The sequence below is a fragment of the Egretta garzetta genome, unplaced genomic scaffold, assembly GCF_000687185.1.
Source record: "Egretta garzetta isolate BGI_Z169 unplaced genomic scaffold, ASM68718v1 scaffold215, whole genome shotgun sequence".
Lineage (NCBI taxonomy): Eukaryota > Metazoa > Chordata > Aves > Pelecaniformes > Ardeidae > Egretta > Egretta garzetta.
In genome coordinates, this window is record NW_009259719.1 from 6,360,356 (window position 1) to 6,383,083 (window position 22,728).

At 37.8% G+C, this 22,728-nt stretch overlaps 1 protein-coding gene across 4 annotated transcripts in view; it reads left to right on the forward strand.

Moving 5' to 3' along the window:
* The first annotated feature begins 1,186 nt into the window (after window positions 1-1,186).
* NISCH (nischarin) overlaps window positions 1,187-22,728 on the forward strand; it is a 29,665-nt gene continuing 8,123 nt past the window's right edge. For 2 of the 4 annotated variants that reach the window (XR_004842064.1, XM_035894683.1), the window contains exons 1-15: window positions 1,187-1,219; window positions 5,533-5,616; window positions 6,376-6,558; window positions 9,760-9,808; window positions 11,426-11,589; window positions 13,106-13,201; window positions 14,846-14,941; window positions 15,524-15,676; window positions 16,882-16,950; window positions 17,416-17,601; window positions 17,803-17,931; window positions 18,370-18,483; window positions 19,295-19,403; window positions 22,039-22,160; window positions 22,612-22,667. Coding sequence is in view for 3 of the 4 variants with exons in the window: in XM_035894683.1 (XP_035750576.1) it covers window positions 1,202-1,219; window positions 5,533-5,616; window positions 6,376-6,558; window positions 9,760-9,808; window positions 11,426-11,589; window positions 13,106-13,201; window positions 14,846-14,941; window positions 15,524-15,676; window positions 16,882-16,950; window positions 17,416-17,601; window positions 17,803-17,931; window positions 18,370-18,483; window positions 19,295-19,403; window positions 22,039-22,160; window positions 22,612-22,667 (1,628 nt within the window). In the remaining variant the exon portion in view is untranslated. Of the gene's footprint in view, window positions 1,220-5,532; window positions 5,617-6,375; window positions 6,559-9,759; window positions 9,809-11,425; window positions 11,590-13,105; window positions 13,202-14,845; window positions 14,942-15,523; window positions 15,677-16,881; window positions 16,951-17,415; window positions 17,602-17,802; window positions 17,932-18,369; window positions 18,484-19,294; window positions 19,412-22,038; window positions 22,161-22,611; window positions 22,668-22,728 lie in introns of those variants that run through there. The other 2 variants (XM_035894684.1, XM_035894686.1) reach the window with 2 other exon arrangements.

The following is a 22,728-nucleotide window of genomic DNA, read 5'->3' on the forward strand; positions in this document are numbered from 1 at the left end:
TGCTACGCTGCCTCCCGCTTAGCGCCGCCGGCTCCCTCCCGGCTCTGCGGAAGCCAGGCAGCCGTTGTCGGCCCAGTTTTGTACCCACGCTAAAGCCAGGGCGAAAATAATTTGGCAGAAGTTCCCCAGCGGTTTCTGCCTCCGTGGGGGGACGCGTCTTCTGGGAAATCGGCCCCGAAGGCGCCTAGGAGCGGGGCTGCGGCTCCTCAGCCGCTGAACATCGGCCCCCCGAGCTCCTCGTAGCTTCGGCCCTTCGGGAGAGCTGGTGTTTTAGTGGAGGCTGAGTTTGCAAATGTCATGTTCTTGCTCATATCTATATATGTGTATGTATAGATATGAAAAACTATCAGGTAAACATAGCTTTTAAAGCTGGATTAAATGTAGTAGGAAATCTTGCTTTCGGGTGAAAACACTAAAAATCCCTCTTGAAAAGCCAATCTTATTTTCAGAGGAATTCAGATGATTTGGAATAAACAGTCTTTCTCTTTACAAAAAAAGGAGGAAAGATTGTCAGCAGTGTTTTACTTTGGGGAAGGAATTAAATTTTTGATGTATAACTTTTTTTAACTGGTTGCATTGTACCAAGAGTTAATTGGTCTGTTTTTCAGGAAGAAGCTCATCATAAAACAAACCTCAGCATAATTGCAGAAAGTATCTTGAGCATGGCACCCTTTAGTTACATAACTAAAAAATGTTTTCTGCTTTACCTTATTTTAGTGTGATTTGAATGGGTTTGTTTGTAGAATGCACATAATGACATAAGGCTTCTTCCTGCTGTAGGAACCCAAAAAAAGAAAAGGAAAAGGGGAGCAATGGTCTAGAAAGACAGTATTTGTAAAGTTGCATAATAGTTACAATTAATACTTCAGGTTACTGCCTCTGAAAAGGTACCCAGTGAAAAGAGCAACAAGAGAGTGAGTTCTGATTAGGTCAGAGCCTTTACACAGCTGTAGTATGTGAAGGGCCTAACTCCTTTCCCACTGACAACCCTTGAAACATTCTTGTGTGGGAATGGCTGTCAGGTGGTGAGTAGCTGTGTTTACAGACAGAAATGTCATGAGTGTTCAGTGATGGAGTTGGTTAGAAGCTTAAAATACATGCTTGAAAATGGCTTCAGCTCTTTCTGTCATGTTAGTTACATAATGTGTATTCACAGAAATGATACTGCAGCTGTTGGGGTGTTACCACTGTGTGTGTTGGGATGTGGTTTGTCCCCCAGGTGAGTTTGTCTTTGCAGTCCCTGATCAGCCGAGAGGTGTGGTGAGACTTGTGGCACGGTGACTGGAAACTTCCTTTTCAGGTGTGAACCAAGACTCAGCAGTGTTAATGTTGGTGTTGAGAAATTTTCCTGAGTATTTTACAATAGCAATGCATGAGAAAGTCAAGTGATTTCTGTTGAGAAAGTGTCAAAATGTTATCTGCTCCCTTATTCTTCTGGAGGTTATGGACACAGGAGGTGAAATGTTAGGTACTTTGCTAGTTTGCAGGCTGAAGCAATATTGTGGTACAGCCAACTGTTGGTAATACCATTAATGTACTAGATTGAGATGTGGTTCAGGTGTATAACTTTGCTGCAGGTGGTGTTCAGCAGATCAGGTGATAGTTGAGGATAACATTTTAAGCTGCTGCAGCTAAGCCCAAGGAAGCTTTTTTTCAAGACCAGTTTTCTTTTTTAAAGGTTATGGTTCTAGAAATACTGTGCTGTTTTAATGCTGTTTTTCTTGGGACCTTAAAAAATAAGGTTTGAAAGGCAAGATTTACCAATATTTGGTCCTGCTTTGGTTCTCTTGCTGCGTTTTTGAAGGAGTTGTGGCATTAAGATTACCTGTGTGTAAACCTCCTAAAACTGGTAGCAGGACTCCAAGCCTGCAGTCAGTTTGTATGAGATACACCTAAGCCATCAGAAATGTGGGAACAGATCTTTAAATGAAAACATGAATTTTACAAAAATATTCACAAAGTGAAATGCTTTAAAAAATTAGCATTTATGTTGTGTTGAAAATTGGATTAGTGGCACTTAAGAATGTGATAGACCTGCACTGGAGCAGATGTGAAGAAATTAGGTGGTATAAAAGTCAGTCAAATCATGTAAAGGTGAGAAAGGAAATACAGCAATAGCAAGCTGCATCTTTATCCATTAACATGTAGTAGTCAGGGTGGTAATGGTCCTATTTTCATCCTTGTTTTTGAAAGAATCGTTTTGGCATATGCGCTTCCCATTGTAGTCTGTATTCAGAGCTCATAATCTCAATAGAAGGAGACTTTATTTTAATGACACCCATTTGACGGTTGTGAGCTTAAATCCTGTAAAATGTATCAGGGAGGCCCACAGTTCTGTGTAATTTTGAAGGTCCTTTTAAAAATGTGATTCTTGTTGGAGTTGTTAGGGTGTAAGGCAAGGTATGAATAAATCCAGCAGGAAAAAATACTGTGCTTGTTCATATTGGTTTTTTTATGCTGAGTTAGAAGAGTATGAGCACTTTTGTTAGGTATTTCTCCTGCATGTGCTCGTCCAGCTAGATGATGACTTGAAGACTGGCTGATTGCTAGGAGACCTCAAGGCTGCCAGTGCTTCATTTGTTTCCTGCTATGTATTTCGCCTAAAAATTACCTTCCTACTTTTCCTGTCTTTTGCAGCTGTTTTTAACATAAATACTAGCTTTGATATTTAAGGAAAATACTGTGGCTTCCTTGAATGGGTGTAAGCTGACTACTTGACAGGCAAGGAGGAGGAGATGTGGTTGTATCACTGCTCTGGAATTTACTGGCTGCAGTCACACCTGCATCCCAGGCTTCCTGTGGGCAGCTCTGCTTGTCATCTGTAAAGTGAGGTGCTTGTCTTTTTCTTGACAATACTGAAGTATGTGAAGTTGCATGAGGGATGCTGTAGAACTGCAAGTTTTCCATGTGAAGTGAGATGGGCAGGTTTTTGTAATGTGTACAGGAAGTAAATAAAAAGCAGTCTGGAATCACTGCTGTTTATTTAACAGCTGGTTTAAAAATTATAAATCTTAAAAAATTTTTAGTAAATATTTCACCTTTAAATGTTTGGGGAGATGAAGGCATGCTGTTTGGTGGTATGTGTTTGAGGTGACTGGTTAGGAAATCATGAAAATATACAGCACTACAGATGCGCTAAACACTTTACAAAGTAGAACTTAGCCAAACCATCTGATTTAGAATAAAGATGCACAAAATTCATTACACAAGAGTTTGGTAGAGACATGTGGAGGAGGAAAACCTGTGAATGCAAACACCCTTGCATTCTAACTTGCTAGAAATGCTGTTTATGGCATAAATATGGGTGGAGATTTCACATGGTGTATTTATGTCTGGGGAAGAGTGCGTCATGATAGAATTTCATCATATCTCTATCTGTGCCTTCTAGCAGTTGGCTTGAAAGATAGTCCTTGAAGAATCTTAACTTAAACTGTCAGCATTGTCATATTAGTGTGCTTAAAATTAAGTGAAGGTCATATATAAGACTTTCAGAAACTTAGCATTTTTTTTGCTGAATTGAAATTTTTTTCTGAATTAAAACAAGTCTTTGGAGCATGTAAACCTACTGCATTTGCATTTATTCTTCAATATAATGGCAGCTTGTGGATTGATGTGTAATCATTTGCTGTCCTTCTGCATACTGATGCTGTTTGAGGAGTGAATATGTACTGCTAGCTCTGGCTGCATTCTACATGGGGAATGCTATGGCTTTTTAAAGACTTAATTTGAGGAATTGTATCTGTGCATGTAAACATTCACTTTAACAGGTATTTTCCTGACCAGACTGTCCATTTGGCTCTGTGCTATGTTTCTAGAAGTGGTCAGTGCTTGCCATTTCAGCAAAGGAATATGAAACCTTTATTGTATACTTAGTCTGACTGTATTGTATACAGAGATGAGAATTCTTTCCTTGTCTCATGAGCTCTCAGTCGGGAGCTGTAAGGTTAATCTGAGGTTTTATGCATTGTGTACTCAATCTGCATTGTGTTTAGCTATACTGCTTGATCTGCTGTAATTTAGCACAGTCAGCTTTTAAAAAAACTAGTCTTTTTATTATGGCTTCTAAATGTAGTACTTAGTTCTAACTTTAATCTTCTGGTTTCTGAGTCTCTCCTTGCTTTCCTCAGGGTTATGAGGAACTTTTGAATGCTCAAGTTATTCCTGTTTTAGTTTGTCACCAGCACAGTCAATAACCCTGATCTGCTATTTCCCAACACAGCATGACAGGAAAGCAGACGCAGGCCTTAATTGAGACTGTAATTCTGCGTAGGCATTCATCTGTGTTCTCAGTGCTCATCCAAACACCGATGTGTCACTTACTGTATGCACTTGTCAGACATCTTGATTCAGTTCTCTGTAGGACTTGAGTTTTGTTTGGCAAGGCAGTGTCAGATGTGTACGAAAATGTAACTGGTATGAGATATAATTAATCTTTTAAAATGCAAGTGGTATTCTATTTAATGTTTGGTATTGTGCTGGTCTGTACTAACAGAAAGTGAAAACTGGCCTTTTACATAACAAATTGAAACTGTTGATGCTTTCTTTTCTCAAATGGGTTTAGCAACTAGATGTGCATCATTCTCATAGCAGCTGTGAGTCAGGTCTGTGTGATCTGTGGTATTAAGCAAGTTCTCAATAGTATTAAATGCTTTCAAGATTTGATTACAAATTGGTGTTTCCCCCAAGGAATATAGTTGGGTTGGATAACACAGTTAATTTATTTTCAAGTAGCTGTAGAACTGGTTTTGCTGAGCCTTTTTTGTTTTCTACTTTGTGTTTTATTTTGTACCTTTGAAGGTTCTTTGGGATGGCTTGCTTCTGGTGTATCCAAAGGTAGATTGTGAGTTTCCTGCAGAACCAGTCCTGTTCAGTCTGGAAAGTCACCCAGAATGAAAATCTTGACTTGTTTGATACATGCATGGTTAAAGATGCTTAGTTTTGTGTAAAGAAATGTTGGGTTGCTTTAGATAATTGTAGTGATTCTTTGGGCACAGTTGTAACTCTCAGAAAACTGTCTTGTGTGCTTTACCCTAAAAGGAATAAAATAGTTAACGTGCAACCAACCAACAGATTCGTCTACATTTCTGAAGGGTTAAACCCCAGATTTCTGCATAACAGTGAAGGGACAGCAGGATGCTTGCCAAGTTCTCCTGCCTGTTGTGGAATTTGGTAGACTGAAGAAGGGATGCTGCTGTGTCAGGCTTGTTGAGCACAGCTATGAATGCTAACTTAGCTAGCAGATATCTTCAGAAAAAGTAGCTTAGAGATCTTCATTGTTAACCTTTGGGTTGCAAAAATAAGAGCAGTTGCTTTACATGAAGAAGCATCTGCATGTTTTTGTGTGTGGAGCAGCCTTATGAATGAGATTAGGTATCCTACACCAGCAAAGTCACCTTACAGTTAACTAAAAGCTAATCTGAACTCTTGATACTTTAAGAATGTAGAATCACCTACTTTAACCAGCACATCTCACAGTCAGCTTCTCTTTAAGACCTGCTTTGCAGTTGCCTTACCATAATTTCTTCCTTTCAGGTATACATTATTCAGGTCAGTGTTGGCAATCATCAGTGGACAGTCAAACATCGTTACAGTGATTTTCATGACCTGCATGAAAAGGTAAAGATATTAAAACTGTGGCCTTGGTCTCTTACAAAACACTGTATGGTTTGTGTAGTTCTGTTGTATGGGACACAAATGCTTTCTTTAATAAAGAACAAGAATATCTGCCAGATACCATCTGAACTGCAGACCAAATAATTTTTGTGTGAACAATATTACTTGCCCTGTTATGCTCCCCCTTTGAACTGAGGGAAGTTGGCCTGCACAACTTTAGCCTTGGACAGAAGCTTCTATCAGAAAGAGTGGAGTTCAGGCTACAGTATCATTAAATGTTTTGCCAAGAGAGATGATTATGATCAGCTGATCTGGTAACCAAAAGCTGCATTGGAGCAAGGACTGTCTTCTGGGAGGGGTGGATGATTGAACTGTCCTTAGACAGTAGCATGGGGTAGTTACTAAGCAGTGCTGATTAAAAAAAGCAAGTGGAAATGAGGGAAGGTCCACTGTTTTCAAGACTGGGCTGCTTTCTCAGAAATGCACTAGTTATTTTGTTGTTTTATCACCTTAGCTACATTCTGCCTTGTGGTACTGTGAGTGATTCTCTCAGAAAACACTATTATTGAACTTTGCATAATTTTGTGATAAAATGTTTTCTGAAAATACCTAATACTTTGAAGCCAGTAGCTAAATTTACTGAAGTAATTTTATTTTTGGATCTTACCAGGATCAGGCAACATGTTCTTAATGTGTTTCGTTGTATCTTTTGTGCAAGTTCAGGTGGTGAGTCAGGTAGTAACTCTGGTCTTTGTCTTTCAGCTTGTTTCAGAAAAGAAAATAGATAAAAATCTGTTACCTCCTAAGAAGATTATTGGAAAAAATTCCAAAAGCCTGGTGGAGAAAAGACAAAAGGAATTAGAGGTCTACCTGCAAACCCTGCTAGTCAAGTTCCCTGTTACTGCTCCGAAAGTTTTGTCACACTTCTTGCACTTTCATTTATATGTAAGTTATGTTTTTAGCATATGAAATGGAGGCCTAAGTGTCTTTTCAGAGTTCTTTGACTTGGAGAGAATTGTATGGCTGAAACTGCTCTTTTTCAGCACTTTGCACAATGTAACAAACAAAGCCTATTTTTAAGATTTTTCGATGCCACTTTTTATTGCAGTAGATGCTGTGCGGGCAAGTCGTATGGATAGGGACTCTAAGAGGAGGAGAAAAATGCTGGCAGGATAGTTGCAAGCTGTGAATAAATCTGAAGCTGAATTGGTTGTTACGCTGAAGTCAGTAGTGCTGGCTCTCCAAAGGAACATTGCATAATTGATCTACATGCACCCCTACTTAGTGGTTAACGGTCAGAGCTGTGGTTCACAGTGAAAGAGTTTCCAGTAGCCTAAATGAAGAAAAATGGTGCTTCTCATGGAGAAGCACACTGATGATGTTGCCTCTTGAAAAATAGCTCCAGCAAGCAGACAGGATGTTTACAGTAAAGGGTGCTTGAAGTAAGCAATGGCTTGCTTTCATACTCAGATTTCACTTTGTTCATCTATTGTGTATAATTAAGCTTTTTTTCACTATGGCATCATGTTGTAAGGGGCAGAATGAACTTCATAAAGAGGAAAATGCACTGGAGAACTCGGTGGAAAGGAGGAACAGTAATTGCTTTGGGGTGGGATATACTGAGGTGGCCCTTCATGGTTTCATATAAAGGCTTCAGATATGAGTCACAAGTGGTCCATTACGTGTGTTAAGGTTTAGCACAAAGAAAATCCTGTTTTAATTATGTTACATGAACATAATTATCCTGATGACTTTAGTTTGACTTGGATAAACAGTAGAAGGTTTACTTCATAGTGGTGTTATTGCCCTGCAGATTTGAGTGAGAAGCACTAGTTTATGATCAAGCCCTCTAAAATGGATTAGAGGTTTTAAATGTATTAAAAATGTGTGTGAAAATGTAGGAGCAATTCTGTTCAGATGGAGCAAACTTCGTGATCACCAGGAAGTTGCGTAATTTTTTTGTTCTGTCTCCTGTCTTTTAAATTTTGTTTGTTTCATTAATGGTTCAGTGCTGTAACTTCAGCAAAGTCTTTTATGTGGGCAGAAATTCTTCCTAGTCCCTCTCTTGTTTTTCAGTTATACTATTCTTTTTCCTCTTACTGTAATGTTCACACTTTTTTATTTTTCTAAAGAATTAGCATTATTTGGATGCGAATGCTTCCCTGTTTCTATACTGTGCTTGTGTATTAAGAGCAAAGTTGTTGCTTAATCTGCATTCCTTGGCTTTGGAGGGGAGTCTGGCTTGAGGTATAAACTCAACTGGTTTTGCTTGGAACCTTAGTGTACTTTTAAATATTTACAAAAATAAGTTAGTTTTTCAGCAGAAAAGCTAAATATTTACCACAGCAATTCTACTAGAAAATAACCTTCCTGCAGAACTTTGATCTTATTTTAAAATATCTTTGTTACTAGACAGCCCATGTGCATACTTGAGTCATTATAATCTTGTCTATTCTTATTTGTAGTGTTTCCATTAGGAATTATTTAATTCTATTTCCCAGGTTAATAGAACTAAATAGAGCAGAAATACCAACCATAAATACATTAAAACCACTTCAAAGTCTGTGTCACAGGGAAAAGCCATGTGCAGCTGAGCAAAGAGAAGCAGTTGCATTTGACAGCAGTGTAGAACACTATTGTTAATTTGACTTTGAATAGGATGTATGCAATGATATGGAGAAGCTTATTTTGTTGCACTGTCCTATACTTTGTCATGTTAGAAGATTTGGGTTGTTAACTTAGAAGCAAGAAAAGGATTGAGTACCCACAGACAGCTGTTCAGAGATACCTGCAAACAATGGACTTCTGTGGGTTTGCATATAAGTAGTTAGAGCTAAGACAGAGGCCTCTTGTAGATAGAGGAATAGAGTTGCTTTTTTTTGCCTGCTAGTCACTGAACAGTCCAAGTCATAATCTTGTTTCAGTTATAAATGTAGAAAAAAATTCTACTGTGTCCCAGATGACGGAAGGGACACAGAGTATAGTTTTCAATTAAGTCTGTGCCTGCCAGATCAGTAATTGGCTTATTCAAATGAGAGTCAGAGTTGTTGAATTCTGTTTGGAATGCAGCTTCTAGCTTGTTGTTCTCAAAACTGTGGTGTGGAGGCTTTGTTCATTCTCAGTGAGTGGGGTTTCAGTTATACTAAGAATGTGCTTTTCTAAAATGCTTGCCTCATCAAATGAGCTGAACTGTCTGCTGCAGATGTACTGTGGATTTATTCTCTTGTTATGAATCATGAGGGATTTGTCAGCAAACTCATCAAATACTCATTTTGTGATGATCCATAGTATCTGTTTGTCCTTTGCAGCTACCTTAAAATGAGATTTGTGTTTCTAAGGGACGCTTGCTTCGCTATCATGAAAAGTTTTATTTTTCCTTTTTGTGGGCCTTTGAAAGAGAACTGTTGGAAATGCTCCACAGAGCATTTGCTTTGTGTGGAGAGAAGTATGCCCCCATGGCAAGTACTTGTACTGATCTTCATATACCTTCAGACTTAGAAAGAACAAATCCATGCATTTAGAGTTTTCAGCCTTCTTTCCTCCTGGAGCTGTCAGTGCCTGGAATGGAGGTTGAACACCTGGGTAGGTCCATGAAGGTGAAGATGATGGAGGATGGGGAAAAGGGGCTTTTGAATTACTCTGCAGCAAGCATAATAGAATTGAAGTCCAGAAGACTAATTACTTTCTATATATTTCTTCTTCCCTGTAGACCTGTTAATCTAAAGTTTTCTGTGTATTAGTGATATTTTGAGGAAATGTTGAGTGCTTGATGCATTACATTAGTCTTAATGTTAAAATTTGAAGAACACTGTACTTGTAATCATTTCTTCACAAAACTGAGCTTTCTTTCAAGTTGGGCTAATGATGACTGGTAATAGTTGCTCTAGTTGCTGTTGCCCTTATGTATGCAGGATGTGATTATTTAAATGTAGTTCAGTATCTTCTATCTTGGAAATGAAAATAAGTTCAGGTCATTTTTATGAAGTATTTTCAAGTTACAAAGAAATCCATAAGGCATAATCACAGATGATTTAAAAAAGTCCTGTACCACAGCAAAAAAGGGAGACTTCAGCAAAGGTACACAGTGAAAAATTTGAACCATAAGTATGTAAATAACACTTGATTACAATAGTTTATTCTTTGCAGGAGATCAATGGGATCACTGCTGCATTGGCTGAAGAGCTGTTCCACAAAGGTAAAGAACTTAGAAGAATTTAACTGGGAACGGTTTCCTCTATGTATATGCATTCATATACCTGTGATATTTAATCTCCAGATAATGAGATCTGAATCCTCCATATCAGACAGACCTTTTCTTCCCCTTCTTTCTCTTCGCCTTTTTCTTGCTGTTTGCACTTGGATTCAAGCTGCATTTTGGAAGGAGCTGTAACTAGTGCAGCTACGTTTGGAAACAAAGAAGAGAAATTGGTGAATTTAGGTTTTTGGAAAGGGCCTACTGGTCTGTGTCCTTAAAGGATAGGATGTGGTACTGGTGATCAGAAACTTTTGTTAAGGTTTCTGTCTCTGTATGGTTTAGTGTAACCTGTAAGGAAGTTTATTTTCTATCAATGAGTCCTGATATAATGTATGTTAAATGCATGAGGCCACTTTACTTATCTAAATTAATATTGTTCTTTCAGAATTCAGGAGACATGGCAACTTCTGGTCAGTTAATCAAAGGATGGCCTTTTCTGAGGCTGGCAGATGAAAATGGCATGCACTTACTATAACTGCAACAGCTTTAACTGGTCCATTAACAGCAGGAGGCATGTGAAATGATTAACCCATGCTAATTCTGTTTTGAAGGACATGCTAGATGCTACTGTGTAACTCCAGTTGGCTGAGGTGATAGGTGGAACATATTTCAGCATGCCATTTCAGATTGTTCTGGCACAAAATTAACATTACGTGAAGCCATTTCAGAGGGTCCACTCAGCAAATTTTGGAACATTTTAAGGAAGCTTCTAAGGAAATATTTCCTGACTTTTTAGTGCCTGCAGTCTCACTGATACCAGAATCATTGATGTCTGACTGCTGTATATTACTGTAACCTTCCAGTAATGTGCATCTGGACTCTTGGACTTGCTCCCACTGAAGCCAAAGGGAATTTTACCCCTCAGAGCATTTCTGAGAACTCTGCTAATCATGCAACCTGATGCTCTCTTGTCCATGAAGTCAAACTGATGTGCATGTTCTAACTGCTGTAGTCCACATTAACTCTTGTGGTGCCTTCGGAGAGGCTTTTGGATGCTGTTTCCTACTGTTCCTAGAATGACACGGGATTGTAAAAATATTATCAGATAATGCATTCTGGGCATTTGCATTGCTATTAGTGTGGTGAAAGTCCTCATACTCTTGAAGAAAACATACTTGCTAGAATTCTGCATTTAGGCAGCATAGCAAAAGATGTAAGGTCAGTTTTTCAGGTGAGAGGCACAGCTTTTTCTGAATAAAGTCCTAACTGCTATAGAATTTGGGGATATCTCAGAAAGTTTAGTATCTCTCACATTATGTAAATGAACTTTGGTTCCAGCCCTGTTAAGATTGAGGGAAATTTGCCATTAGTTGCATTAGGAGCTTCAGGCTTGTATGATGAGAGTGCCCATTTGAATACCTAGATTATTGTGTGCTCAGAAAAAAAAATTCAGCCATTCTGAAGTGGCAAATAAGGATGTTGTTTTGGTACCTCAATTGTGAGCTTAGAGTATAAATGACAAATATTTAATCTCTAACATTAGATCTTCCATGTACCATTTCTTCTTTTGTAGCGATTGCAGCATTGTGTTTGATATCATCATACACTGTCTTTCAGGAGAGCAGTTATTAATGGCTGGAGAAGTCTTCACCATCAGACCCTTGCAGTTATACGCAGTCACTCAACAGTTGCTACAGGGGAAGCCTACGTGTGCTAATGGAGATGCCAAAACAGATCTAGGTCATATTCTAGATTTCACTTGTAGACTCAAGTATTTAAAGGTGAGCTATGCTTGCATGAATACTGGAGATCTTGTGTCTACCAGGCTGATGTGATTCTTAGCATACTTTTGGAGTCTAGTTTGAATGCACAAGAATTTTGCTGATAGTAAACACCTGCAAGCATTTAGAAGTTAATGTTAAACAGGTGTTTGTTCTGTCAACCTTCAATACATGCAGAGTTCTCTAACAAAGATGTTGATTCTCTGATGTGGCCTTTTCAGCAGTGCTCTCTACAGAGATGCTGTCACAGAATCTTAGTGGGTGCTAGCTAGTAGGAGTGGGCAGGTAGATAAATATTCTCTTCAACTCTGCATTCTTTGCAGACACTACAGGTAGGCCAGTGTATATGTACACATACATGCATATGTGTGTATAAACCCTGTCCCCTTTCTCTCATTTGTCTGACTATCCAAAAGTTAAAAAAACCCAAAACTAAAAACACCCAAACCTGTCAGTTTCATAGATGAGATGGCCCTGAATTTCTAGCTAAAATACCATTTCAGAATAAATGTTAAATAGCCTTAGAACAGATTTTTGTCTGGAGCCAGTTTGGTTTTTTCCTACCAAATAAGTGAATTGGAAAGACTTTTCCTGAATAATTTTTTAACACTGCTTGCTACAGCTCAAACTTTTTTAGCCCTTTATTACATGAAGACCTTCCTTTTAACTAAATGGTGTGTTCAAAGGGGGAAACAAAGGAGTGGATCAAGGGAAGCTTCACTGGAAGACTTAAGAAGTTGCAAAAACAAAACCACAGATGTACTGGTACTGGATCTTGAGATGCCTTTGCCATACTCTGTGTATGGAATCCTCTGAACAGAGGATTCCCTGGCTGGAGAAGAGCATATCGTTTAGAAAAATACCCATCTTCAGAATTTCTGGCCCTTCTGAATGCTCGTGGGTGGGCACCTTCAGAGCTTGTAAGATACATAAGAGCAGACAAAAAACGTAGAGACTTATCCCAAAATTAGTTTCACAGCAAACATAAATGAATGCACCTCATGTTGCTGACATGCTCTGAGGCCAGAATCCAGGGACCACATGGAAATATTAGATGCATTTTTATTAGAGGTGTACTAATGTCTAATGTTTTCTTCCAACCCGTCTTGTCAGTGCCTTGAACTGTAGTGGAATTAAAGACAGTTCTGTCTTGGAGGATCCAGATGTTTCAAGGAAGTTGTTTTTAGTGAATGCAGCTTTGGCTTGGTTAGCTGAGGATGAAGCCTTGGTCAGTCTTGCCTATGGTATCTTTTTTGCATGCCCTGTGTGCTACAAAATACAAGCACAAGGTGGCAGTTCAAGTTCAGTGCACTTAGCTGGAGCAGCTAACATTTTTTTTCCTAGAGAGTTAATCTGCAAGTTTCACAAATCATTCCATACTTTTAAAATTGGTTGGAACTTTGGCTGTCTTTCCAAGCCACTCACTGTATTAGTGCTATTGCCTGTATAAGACAATCTAAAGTGGGGACAAGTTTGATTATGTGCCCTAACTCTGTTCTTAAATGTTGATTACTAGGTCACTGGAACGGGGGGACCTTTTGGAACCAGTAACATTCAGGAGCATCTCTTGCCTTTTGATCTGTCAATTTTCAAATCACTTCATCAAATAGAGGTATGACTGAGATACTGCCTATGATTTTATAGAGGCTCTGCAAATGCCAGGTCTACTGCATATATCTCAGAATTGGTAATTGTATGCTTTGATTTGGTGCTACAATTGGTGGGCACAATGTTTAGGAAGACTGTTTCATTTGTGAAACTATTTTTTCACAAGTCTTGGTAATAAGGATGCCAAATTTATATATTTATAATAGCTTGCACTCTGTGTGCATCTTCCAGCGTGATTTCCAGCATATACACAAAACCTAAACCAGAGTGTCTTCCCATTGCCTTGAAGATCTAACAAAGAGCTTATAATGGGATCTCTTACTACAAAGTATTTTTCATTTGGAAAGCACCAAGTATTTGTGAAAATTTCCTGATGTTAAATTTGCTTGTGAAAGTACACTTTTGGGTGTAGTGCTTCTTGCTTGATAATTTGCAGAATTTTTTCATTGGTCTGTTTTGAGTGTGAATGACAGGGTTCCTACTAGAAATTGTTCAATGAGTATTTTACAAAATACTTTCCTGACAACTTCAGATCTTTCCAGAGGGAATATCCGATTTTGTCATGTAGCCTGTATGCAGCGTTCACTTCTGGTGGGTGCAGTATCTTTTCTAGTACATGAACACTATTATCTCTCATTGATATGAGAGACTAAGTTGGTTAAGAACTGAAGTGGATTCCTGAAGTCAGTGATTGATTGACACTTTAATGTTGGAAATAAACTACAGTTCAGAAACTGAAGGGTGGGATAGAGTCTAACATACTGCAGAGAGGATGTTGCAGAATAGTACAGTTTTCCCCTTTCCTGTAAGCATGGATAGTTTCAAGTGTAGCTTTACTTAATGTGGGGGGAAAAAAAGGGGGTTTTGGTCTTGAAGTCTTCTGTAATTGTATGTTCATGAGAAGTTTTGGGTTTATTGGCACCAGGCTGACATTTTCATCTAGTAGTAAACACTGTCCAAAAATTAACAGTGGTAATCTGGAAAGAATTTTTTTCAAGGGTGGCAGGAGCTCTGTCTCTGTTTAGTGTGGTTTCCCTGATACACCGGCAAATGTGCTGGTTGTAGTGGTTGCACAATGTGCGCAGCCATCTACAGAGAAGGACCTGGTTGCTGGACAGAAGCTGTAGCAGACCTTTGGTGGTGGTGTTCCAACTTGGGCTACAGAAAAAAGACTTCATAATCTTAAATGTAGTCTGTGTAATTAGCTCACTAGGGTATTAAATGCTTAGATTAGTATCCTCACTTCCCAGGCATTTCTTATTTATAATAAAGAACATAAGATACCTAAATGTTCTGCAGGTAGAGCCATAGTTTGAGATATGTCTCTTTTTTGATAGCAGTAAAATACTATACCATATTAAACTGCCTGGGTAGTTTCACCTTGACACGGGCCAGGTAGAAAGTCAATGAAGAAGCTTTGTTCAAATAAATGTTTGAATTTCACTTTTCTGTAGTTGTGTGTCTTAATTTGTTGCTTTAGCTTTACCAAATGTTGGTATTTCTGACCTGATAATCTTAGGAGATGTTAAGGGAGTGCTGTAACTACTTTCCAAATTGGCAGAGAATCTGCTGTTGAAGCTTTTAGCTGCCTCTTCCATGTCTCATATTTGTTCTAGCATTTCTGACTTTGTAACTTCTTTTTTAAAAGATCAGTCATTGTGGGGGAAAGCTTATCAAAGGGCTGACTTCATCAAAACATGCTCTGGCCACAATGAGTATTCGATTTGCAGCAACATCAATGAAGGTAAGAGTGAGTTCCTACTTCTGGTGAATGTTTAAAGCACATGCCAAAATAACATGCACATTGTGGAAATATCCATTTGGAGTCCATGTACTTTCCTGTACTGCCTGTTGCAGGTTCTGCTTTTAAAACCATGGAACTGAAAGGGTTTGCTAACCTTTCAGAATCTTAGCTTTAGTAAATGGAGGAAGTGTTTACATGTGTCCCTTCACAGGGACATTTCTGATGCTTTTGTTGGAATGGGTGTTTGTGTTATTCATCCAGAACTGAATGCATTTGTCTTGTTCTTTTCTTTGGGCTTTGATATGGCAAGGGATCTCCAGAAGCATAATTTTCATAGTCCCTCTGTTGTTCTTCCACTTTCCCCAATTTGGATCAGCTGCTAGTGTTGGAACTCCCTCCCTGTAGATCTAAAATAATTCTGACCCAGTTGGCTCACATTTTAAGACCTAGAACTTTAATCTAGGTGATTAGAAAGCTTAGAAATCTTACTTCCTTACATAAGGTTATTTGGATTGTTTTCAAAACTATTAGCTTTTGCTGAAGATGTAAGTGTAATATTTTTAGTGTGTTTGTTTTAAATAGGAAATCCTAGTGCCTGAGGCCTCTGAGTTTGATCAATGGGAGCCAGAGGGTGCAACTTCAAGTTGTCCAGTGACAGCAGTTATCCCAACTTGGAGAACTTTAACAACTTTGGATATGAGTCACAATAGCATCTCTCAAATTGATGACTCAGTGGTAAGAAATATTTTAATTTGTGAAAAAAAGTATGACTAATCTTCTGTGGCACATTACACAGCAGGGATTTTGCATTAGCTTTATGTATCTTTTTTTCTGAAAGATTTTCAGTTGTACTTAACTTTATGTTGATGAGCTACCCAAGTTAATATGTAGGAGATTTTTTCTTTTACTACTTCAATATTTTTTTGCCAAAGGAGAAAGGCTTGTCATTCTGTGCTCTAAGCGACACTTCTATCAATACTGACACTGAAACATGCTTTTACTGTTTGCATTGGCCTTAGCCCACTTAGAAAAGTGTTTGGTTTTTTTTTTTTAAAAAAGGAAAAAACACCTCTTGGGCTCAACTTTGGAGAGTTATCAAGCCTTCTTGATATAAAAACAGCATGAAGACCTTGGAAACAATTTATAGTATTGTGCCAGTACCTTGGAATTACATTTTTTAAATCAGTTCTTAAGAAAAAAAATAGCATTCATAATGAGAACATGTGTCGAATATGAACGTAATTTTTTACTTCAAGTCTCCAGCTTATGTCTCCAGCTCAACTAGAGATCATGGATGTGGAGCACAGTTTTCTTGTTCAGGATTTTTTTGTGATGTAGACTTAGGGTTCTTCAGGTCTGAGTCCAGGCCTTAACTATAAGGCGAATCATCGGTGAGATTAGAACCAAAATAAAGTGGATGCAAATACATCCAATTAAAGGTTTGAGTCCTCCAAGATTAAAAGGTTTTCTGGGTTAAAGTGCATTTTTGAGAAGTGTGTGTGACCTCGCAATGCTTGGCTAGTATAACCAAAACATGGAAACAAATAATTGAAAATATTCTGATTTATGGTACTGTTTTTATCCAGGTTTCTGTGTAACAGATATGCTTTGATAAGTTGGAAACACCCATTAATGAGTTTGATCTTCAGTTAATGGGGCTAAACTGGGAGCAGCTTATTTGTCTTCAGTGAGAAACCAGGATTCAAATTAAAACTTAACTGTGATCCTCAGGGTAACCTGGTTTTTGTAAGAGCAAGATTCAGCTCTTTTGTTGCACGAGGTCATATGGAGAGGTTTTTTTAATACCAAAAGCTGAGAATAGACTGTGCATTGGATGATACTTTTTCTTTTCTTGTTAGTTAGCTGATAGTGAAGGAAGTATGGCCCAATTTATCAGCTAAAATGCATTGAACACATGTATTTTTTTTCTCCTATTCTAGAAATTAATTCCGAAGATTGAATTCCTGGATTTGAGTCACAATGGGGTGTCTCTGGTAGAAAATTTACAAGTAAGTGATGCTTTTAAACATGATTTTTTTTGAGACTGCCCAAGACTTTAGAACACAGATTTTTCTTGCTTCAAAATTTGGTTGCTAATCTTCCTCATGGAGAATAGTTCAAGCCCAAATAGCTTATCCTTCATAACATCAAGTACTCTTCTAATGTTGCATTTCTTACTTGCTCTGGATATTTTAATTTCTTTGCCAATATTGACATACAACATTTAGTTCTTAACTAAATGTATACACTGCCAGCTGTATCTGTGGGTTGGTAAAAATGCAGCTGAGAAAGTTCCCTTTCTTCAAGCTTGAAGCTCTGTAATGAACAACTTCATGTTGTGTTTTTCATGTGAGGTGGTGTCCAGCATGAAAGCACTGCTGCACAAGAAAATGAGCAAGCTCCAATACAATGTCTTTGATAGTGTTTAATTTTAATCAGTTGGTGTATGACACGGATTTTCTGTGCTTTTGTAGCACCTTTACAACCTTGTTCACCTGGACTTATCCTACAATAAGCTTACATCACTAGAAGGTGTTCACACAAAACTGGGAAACATCAAAACTCTGAATTTGGCAGGAAATCAGCTGGAAAAGCTCTGTGGTCTTAACAAATTGTACTCACTAGTCAACTTGGATCTGAGCAACAACAAAATAGAGCAGGTAACTTCATTTTTCAGTGTTGAATTGTGCTTTAGATCATAAACAGTTTCTTTTAGTGGGTGAAACTGCAAATAAATAAAAGTGGCTGTAGTGATTTATCTTGGTTATAGTATGTAGGTAATTTAAGCAAGAAATACTAAGTCTGTATGCTGATTTTCATGTAGCAAATCTGTATTCATCCTCCTATTCAAAAACTTTCAGATTGATGAAGTAAAAAATATAGGAAACCTCCCATGCTTAGAAAAGGTGATCTTATCCAGCAATCCATTGAGCATCATCCCAGATTACCGGACCAAAGTACTTGCTCAGTTTGGGGACAGGGCCTCAGAGGTAAGCCACAGTGTACAGTTCTTCCTTTGAAACTGGCATTTGAAAAAAGTCTTTTCTTAAAGCCTGGTGAGAAAAGTTGTGCAAATGTTCTAAAAACCTGATGAGTTTTTAGTGTGTGTTGGAGAAAGTCCTTAGAGAATGAAAGCATATTAACATTATTTGACTATGCTCCTGGATCTAGATGAAAGTTTACCCTGTCTTCACTGGGTAACATATTGAAACAGTTGGGCTAGAAGGGTGTTAAGCTCACCAAGCATTTCTGAGTTTGCACTGAATTCATATCATGTTAGAGCAAGGCCTAATGTGATAATTGGTTTTGTGTAATGGTTAAAGATGCACATAGTTTGCATTAAGCTAATTTTTGATTATTATGTCAATAAAAATAAATTGCAGAGCTGCCTTGTCTTCAATATTTTTAGATGTTTTAACATTTTTTAGGTCTGTTTGGATAACATTGTTACCACAGAAAAGGAACTAGACACTGTGGAAGTGCTAAAAGCTATTCAAAAAGCAAAGGAGGTGAAATACAAACTGAGCAACTCTGATAAAAAGGTGAGTTTGGTGCTGTGACAGGAGTAGAATGTGCTGGCTACAAAAGCAGCTTACAAAGACTTCTCCAAATTAGATCCAAGTGGAATTCATTAAACTTTCCTTAGCATTAAAGTTTTTCTTTGTGCTTTAATGTGGTATGAACTTCTAGTATTGCCTCTTTTTTCTATTTAGTTTTAATGTAATTTCAGTACATTCCTTTTTGTGCTGGCTTGGGAGGGAGGAAGTGAGGGGAAAAGATAAAATGATTTAATGGTGTACGCAATGAATATGCAATTGACCCTAACGACCATATTTTACATCTTATACAAGTATTGCAGAGGTGTGATTTTAGTGGTTGTGTCGCAGAGTACTGAAATGACTTTCCCAAGGTTTTTTCTCGTGGGTATTTAGCAGTGGGAAAGAATCAGAAATGTGAATCCTCCTTGCCTTCTCTCATGTGTCTGTGTGCTGTGTAGTTAGTTAGTCTTGTTTTGTTAATAAACTTATTATCAGAATCTGTTCTGTCCCTGCAGTGTAGAAATCCTGTTTTCATTCTCTTGTGGTTTGTGAAACTTGCTGCTAATTTTGTCAATATAGTGATTAGTCAGCGATGCATGCTAGCAATTGCTAAATGAATTCTTAGTGGAATTCCACTTAATGTGAAAATAAAAACTTCAGAGGATGTGACACCTCCCCACCCCAAAAAAAAGCTGGCACTAACTTTCCTTTTACTGAAGTTGAGAAAGCTTGTGTGGGCTGACTTTAGTTCAGGATCTAATGTGTCTTATGTATTTAGTTTTTTTCTTTAATCACTGCGTACTTTCTTTATTAGATCAGTGAGGACTCCAGGCTCACTGCTGCCAGCTCCAAATCAAACTGTTCTTCTCTTACTGTTCGTCCTTCCTCTCCCTCTCTGCCTCGTCCTGTCAGCTCCAGCCAAGGTAATCATGTATGTATCGTGCTGCTGGGCTGAGCCTCTTGGTTCTGCTTTTCTAAGCTGCATTGATATACATGAATATTATGTGCATGGACATAGGGCTCATCAAGACAAAGCAGAAAGACCTGGTAGTATTGACTTAGAAAGTGGATGTTGTATGTGAATTGGCAAAACTGACCTGTTTGTTCACTGTAGTGTTAATTAACAGTAGTGGAAGTTTGCGTATGGGACTTCTTTTACTGCATCATCTTGCAGAAATCACTAGCAGGGGACTACATCTTCCTAGTTTAGATATGTGCCTTAAAGAAAAAACATGGCATGTATAGACATGTTTTAAAATTGCTTCTCTACCTGTTCTTGGTCTGCAAAATGTGACCTCAAGCAGCACCTGTTCCATTATTGCTTTTTTGCAAGAGCTGCATTTCTGTCAAACCAGAAGGAAGGTAGAAAATGGAGATGAGCAAAAGGCAGTTGTGGGATTAGTGTTCTGGTTGAGCCTATGATTGCAGCATATCTGTTGTGCTCTACAGCACGTGGTTAACCTTACCTGAAAATTGTTATGGTATGTTTCAAATAAGATTGCCTGTTGCATTAGGAACTTAGAACAATGGCTTATCTTTCATCTTTTGCAGGAGCCTGTGAGACTGACTTATGTGAATATTCAGTTGTGACTGAGAAGAAAAGATAGATACCTTTTTTTGCTTTTGCCTAATTGAAAACTTAGTGCTGTAGGCTATGAATAGTGGGAGAAGACTTGCTAACCATTTAAAAGAGCAGGGATTATATTCTCAATAATTTGGGGTGGAACAGCTTACTCGTCCCAATAAATCAGTGGATGGGGGGAGAGAAACATGCCTGACAAGCTTGATCTTTGAAAGTCCATTGCTGTGATTTCTGAAAAATCAGTAGAGGTTTCTTAGTTCACTCAATAAAAATGAAATTGTTCTGACAGCATTTGATTAAAGGACAGGCAACTTAAATTTACTTGTTGGTTTTGTACTTCATTTGCCTTTGTAGCCCTTCTATATTGCTTTTCATCTACAGAAAAAATGCCAGTTTTTCCAAAATGAAGTCAATGCTTGCTTTAAAGTATTTAAGTTACAGGATTGAGACAGTTTGTCTATATAACAACCTGCAGTTTTATACAGCACTATCTGTAAAAATGCATGCTAGCAATTGCTGTGACTGTTTAAAAGTTATTTATCAATAGTCTTTTTTTATTATATAGTAAATGTTTAGGAGCAAATGAGTGTTGGGAGAACAAAAATCTAGATCTTTCTTTCTGAATTACCTGGGAGTTTTGTAGAAAGACTGGTATAAGATTCAAGGCTTATTTACTATAGTCCTTTTCCATAAGGTACCTTTAGTAAAATCTCAGGGAAGGCTTCTTAAACAGTGGGAAAATGAGGACTGGGGTGGGCTATTTCTCAGCTTTAACAATAGAAATTGATTATTTGCTACATAGCTAGCTAGCAAGCAAGAGTTGTTTTCAAAATACTGGTTTTGAGACATCTATTTAAAAAAAATGGAAATATGCAAGGCAATTAGTTTCACTGTTAGACCTTAAATCATGAATAATGGAATTAATTTCCTGATAGCTATTTCTATGAATTGTTTTTTCTGCAGTTTTTCTAGACACCATCTGTTTCCGTAACATATTATTCAAATTAAATGTCACTGGCAAATGGCTTATGGAAAAAGATTAAATATTTATGTAGGAAACAGAAGACCAAAAATAATGCTGTCATGTTTTGTTTTTCCTGTCAATTTGAGTTTCCTTCTTGCTAACACAGTATTTTGTTCAAGTAATAAATACCTCTTGTGTTTCCTCTGGCTATGAGATGGTTTGATGTAATCTACTAAACTTTACCGTGAATCCAGAAAGATACATGCAGGAGTTTTTATGCTCAAGCTAGAAGCACATCCACACTGTAATTCTGTTGTTTATTTGCACATTTATATACTTGAGCTGGCTGGCTCAGTGGTAATACTGAAAATTGATTTGCTCTGTTGTGTTTGTGTGATGCTGTGAATATCAAACAGGCAAAAAGTCAAATGTCCCTGAGAATGCTGGCTTACATGCACTCATGATAAGTTTTTACTGATTCAGCTTTGAACCCTCCAAAAAGATTCTGAATAAGGTGAGATTGTCTTGAGTGGCATTTGAAGGACCAGACCTTCTGAGTCTGGTTGAAGGTTTTACACAAATATACTTGTTCACTTGAAGCCTACAGAAATTTGAGAGAATGTTATAAAGTTTACAAAGAGTGCTCTGCTGTGTTTTTGCCAGCCTGTCAATGTTTTGGTAAAAATAAGGGTCACTCCTAACAAAACTGACTAGTTCTGTTAAAACTAAATCATGTGAAGAATTCTTACACCAGATGTTGAGACTTAAATTGATTGTTAGTTTGAAAAAACAGCTTTAGCAGTCTTTAATGCAACTTCCAATGCAGTTAAAGATACTTCAGATAATTAGACTAAAATTCTACCTTGGCTATTGTGTGAAGATACCCTTTAGCTTTAATAATTTATGATTAGATCTTGATTATACAATTTTAATTCCACTTGTTTGGCAGATAATATTAGACATTCATTTTGGTTTTACTTCAGTAACTTCGAGCTGTTTATATTTGTTCTAGAAATAATTTGTGAAGAAACAGTCCTAGCCAGCAGTTTTTTGCAATCCAGTGGTTCGACTCCTACAGACCATACAGTTCCCCAGAGATGCCTTGAAATATCAGACTCCAGGTGTAAAAATCAGGTAATTTCCATCCTTCTGTTTATTTTATGGTATTTTAAAAGTGGTTTTGCAAGCTTATTTCTGATATTAAACTTAAGTTATCGTAGTAATCCACAGCAAAGTTTTCTTGATTTTCAGAGCTATTATAATGGAAGGAGGAGGGTAGCCCCAAATTTAAGTGGTTAGTCCACCTTGGAAATTAAATGTATAATCCAAGCTTACTAGAGTTGCAGAGAGTTGTTGCTATGTTGTGACTGAGATGTTTACCTAGTATTAGTATCACATCACTTAATATCCACTTGGATACTGAAAGTAAGACTTCTATCTTATTACAATACCAGTTTTTGGAAGGCAATTCTCTTGCTAGTAGTGTGGGAGAGCCTTCTCCTTGTCAAAAGGTAATGGCCTTAATTTGTCTCCTTCAAACTCCTGCTGTTTGATAATTTCTATATTGTGACTTCATTTCATTCAGGCACCTGTGTCTCTATTAGATTCATGCAAAGAGTATGGAAGTGGTCATCATATGTGGTAAGCTAGATATATAAAGTTCTGGTTTAAATCCTTGTTAGCTTTTGGGCGATAATGGTGG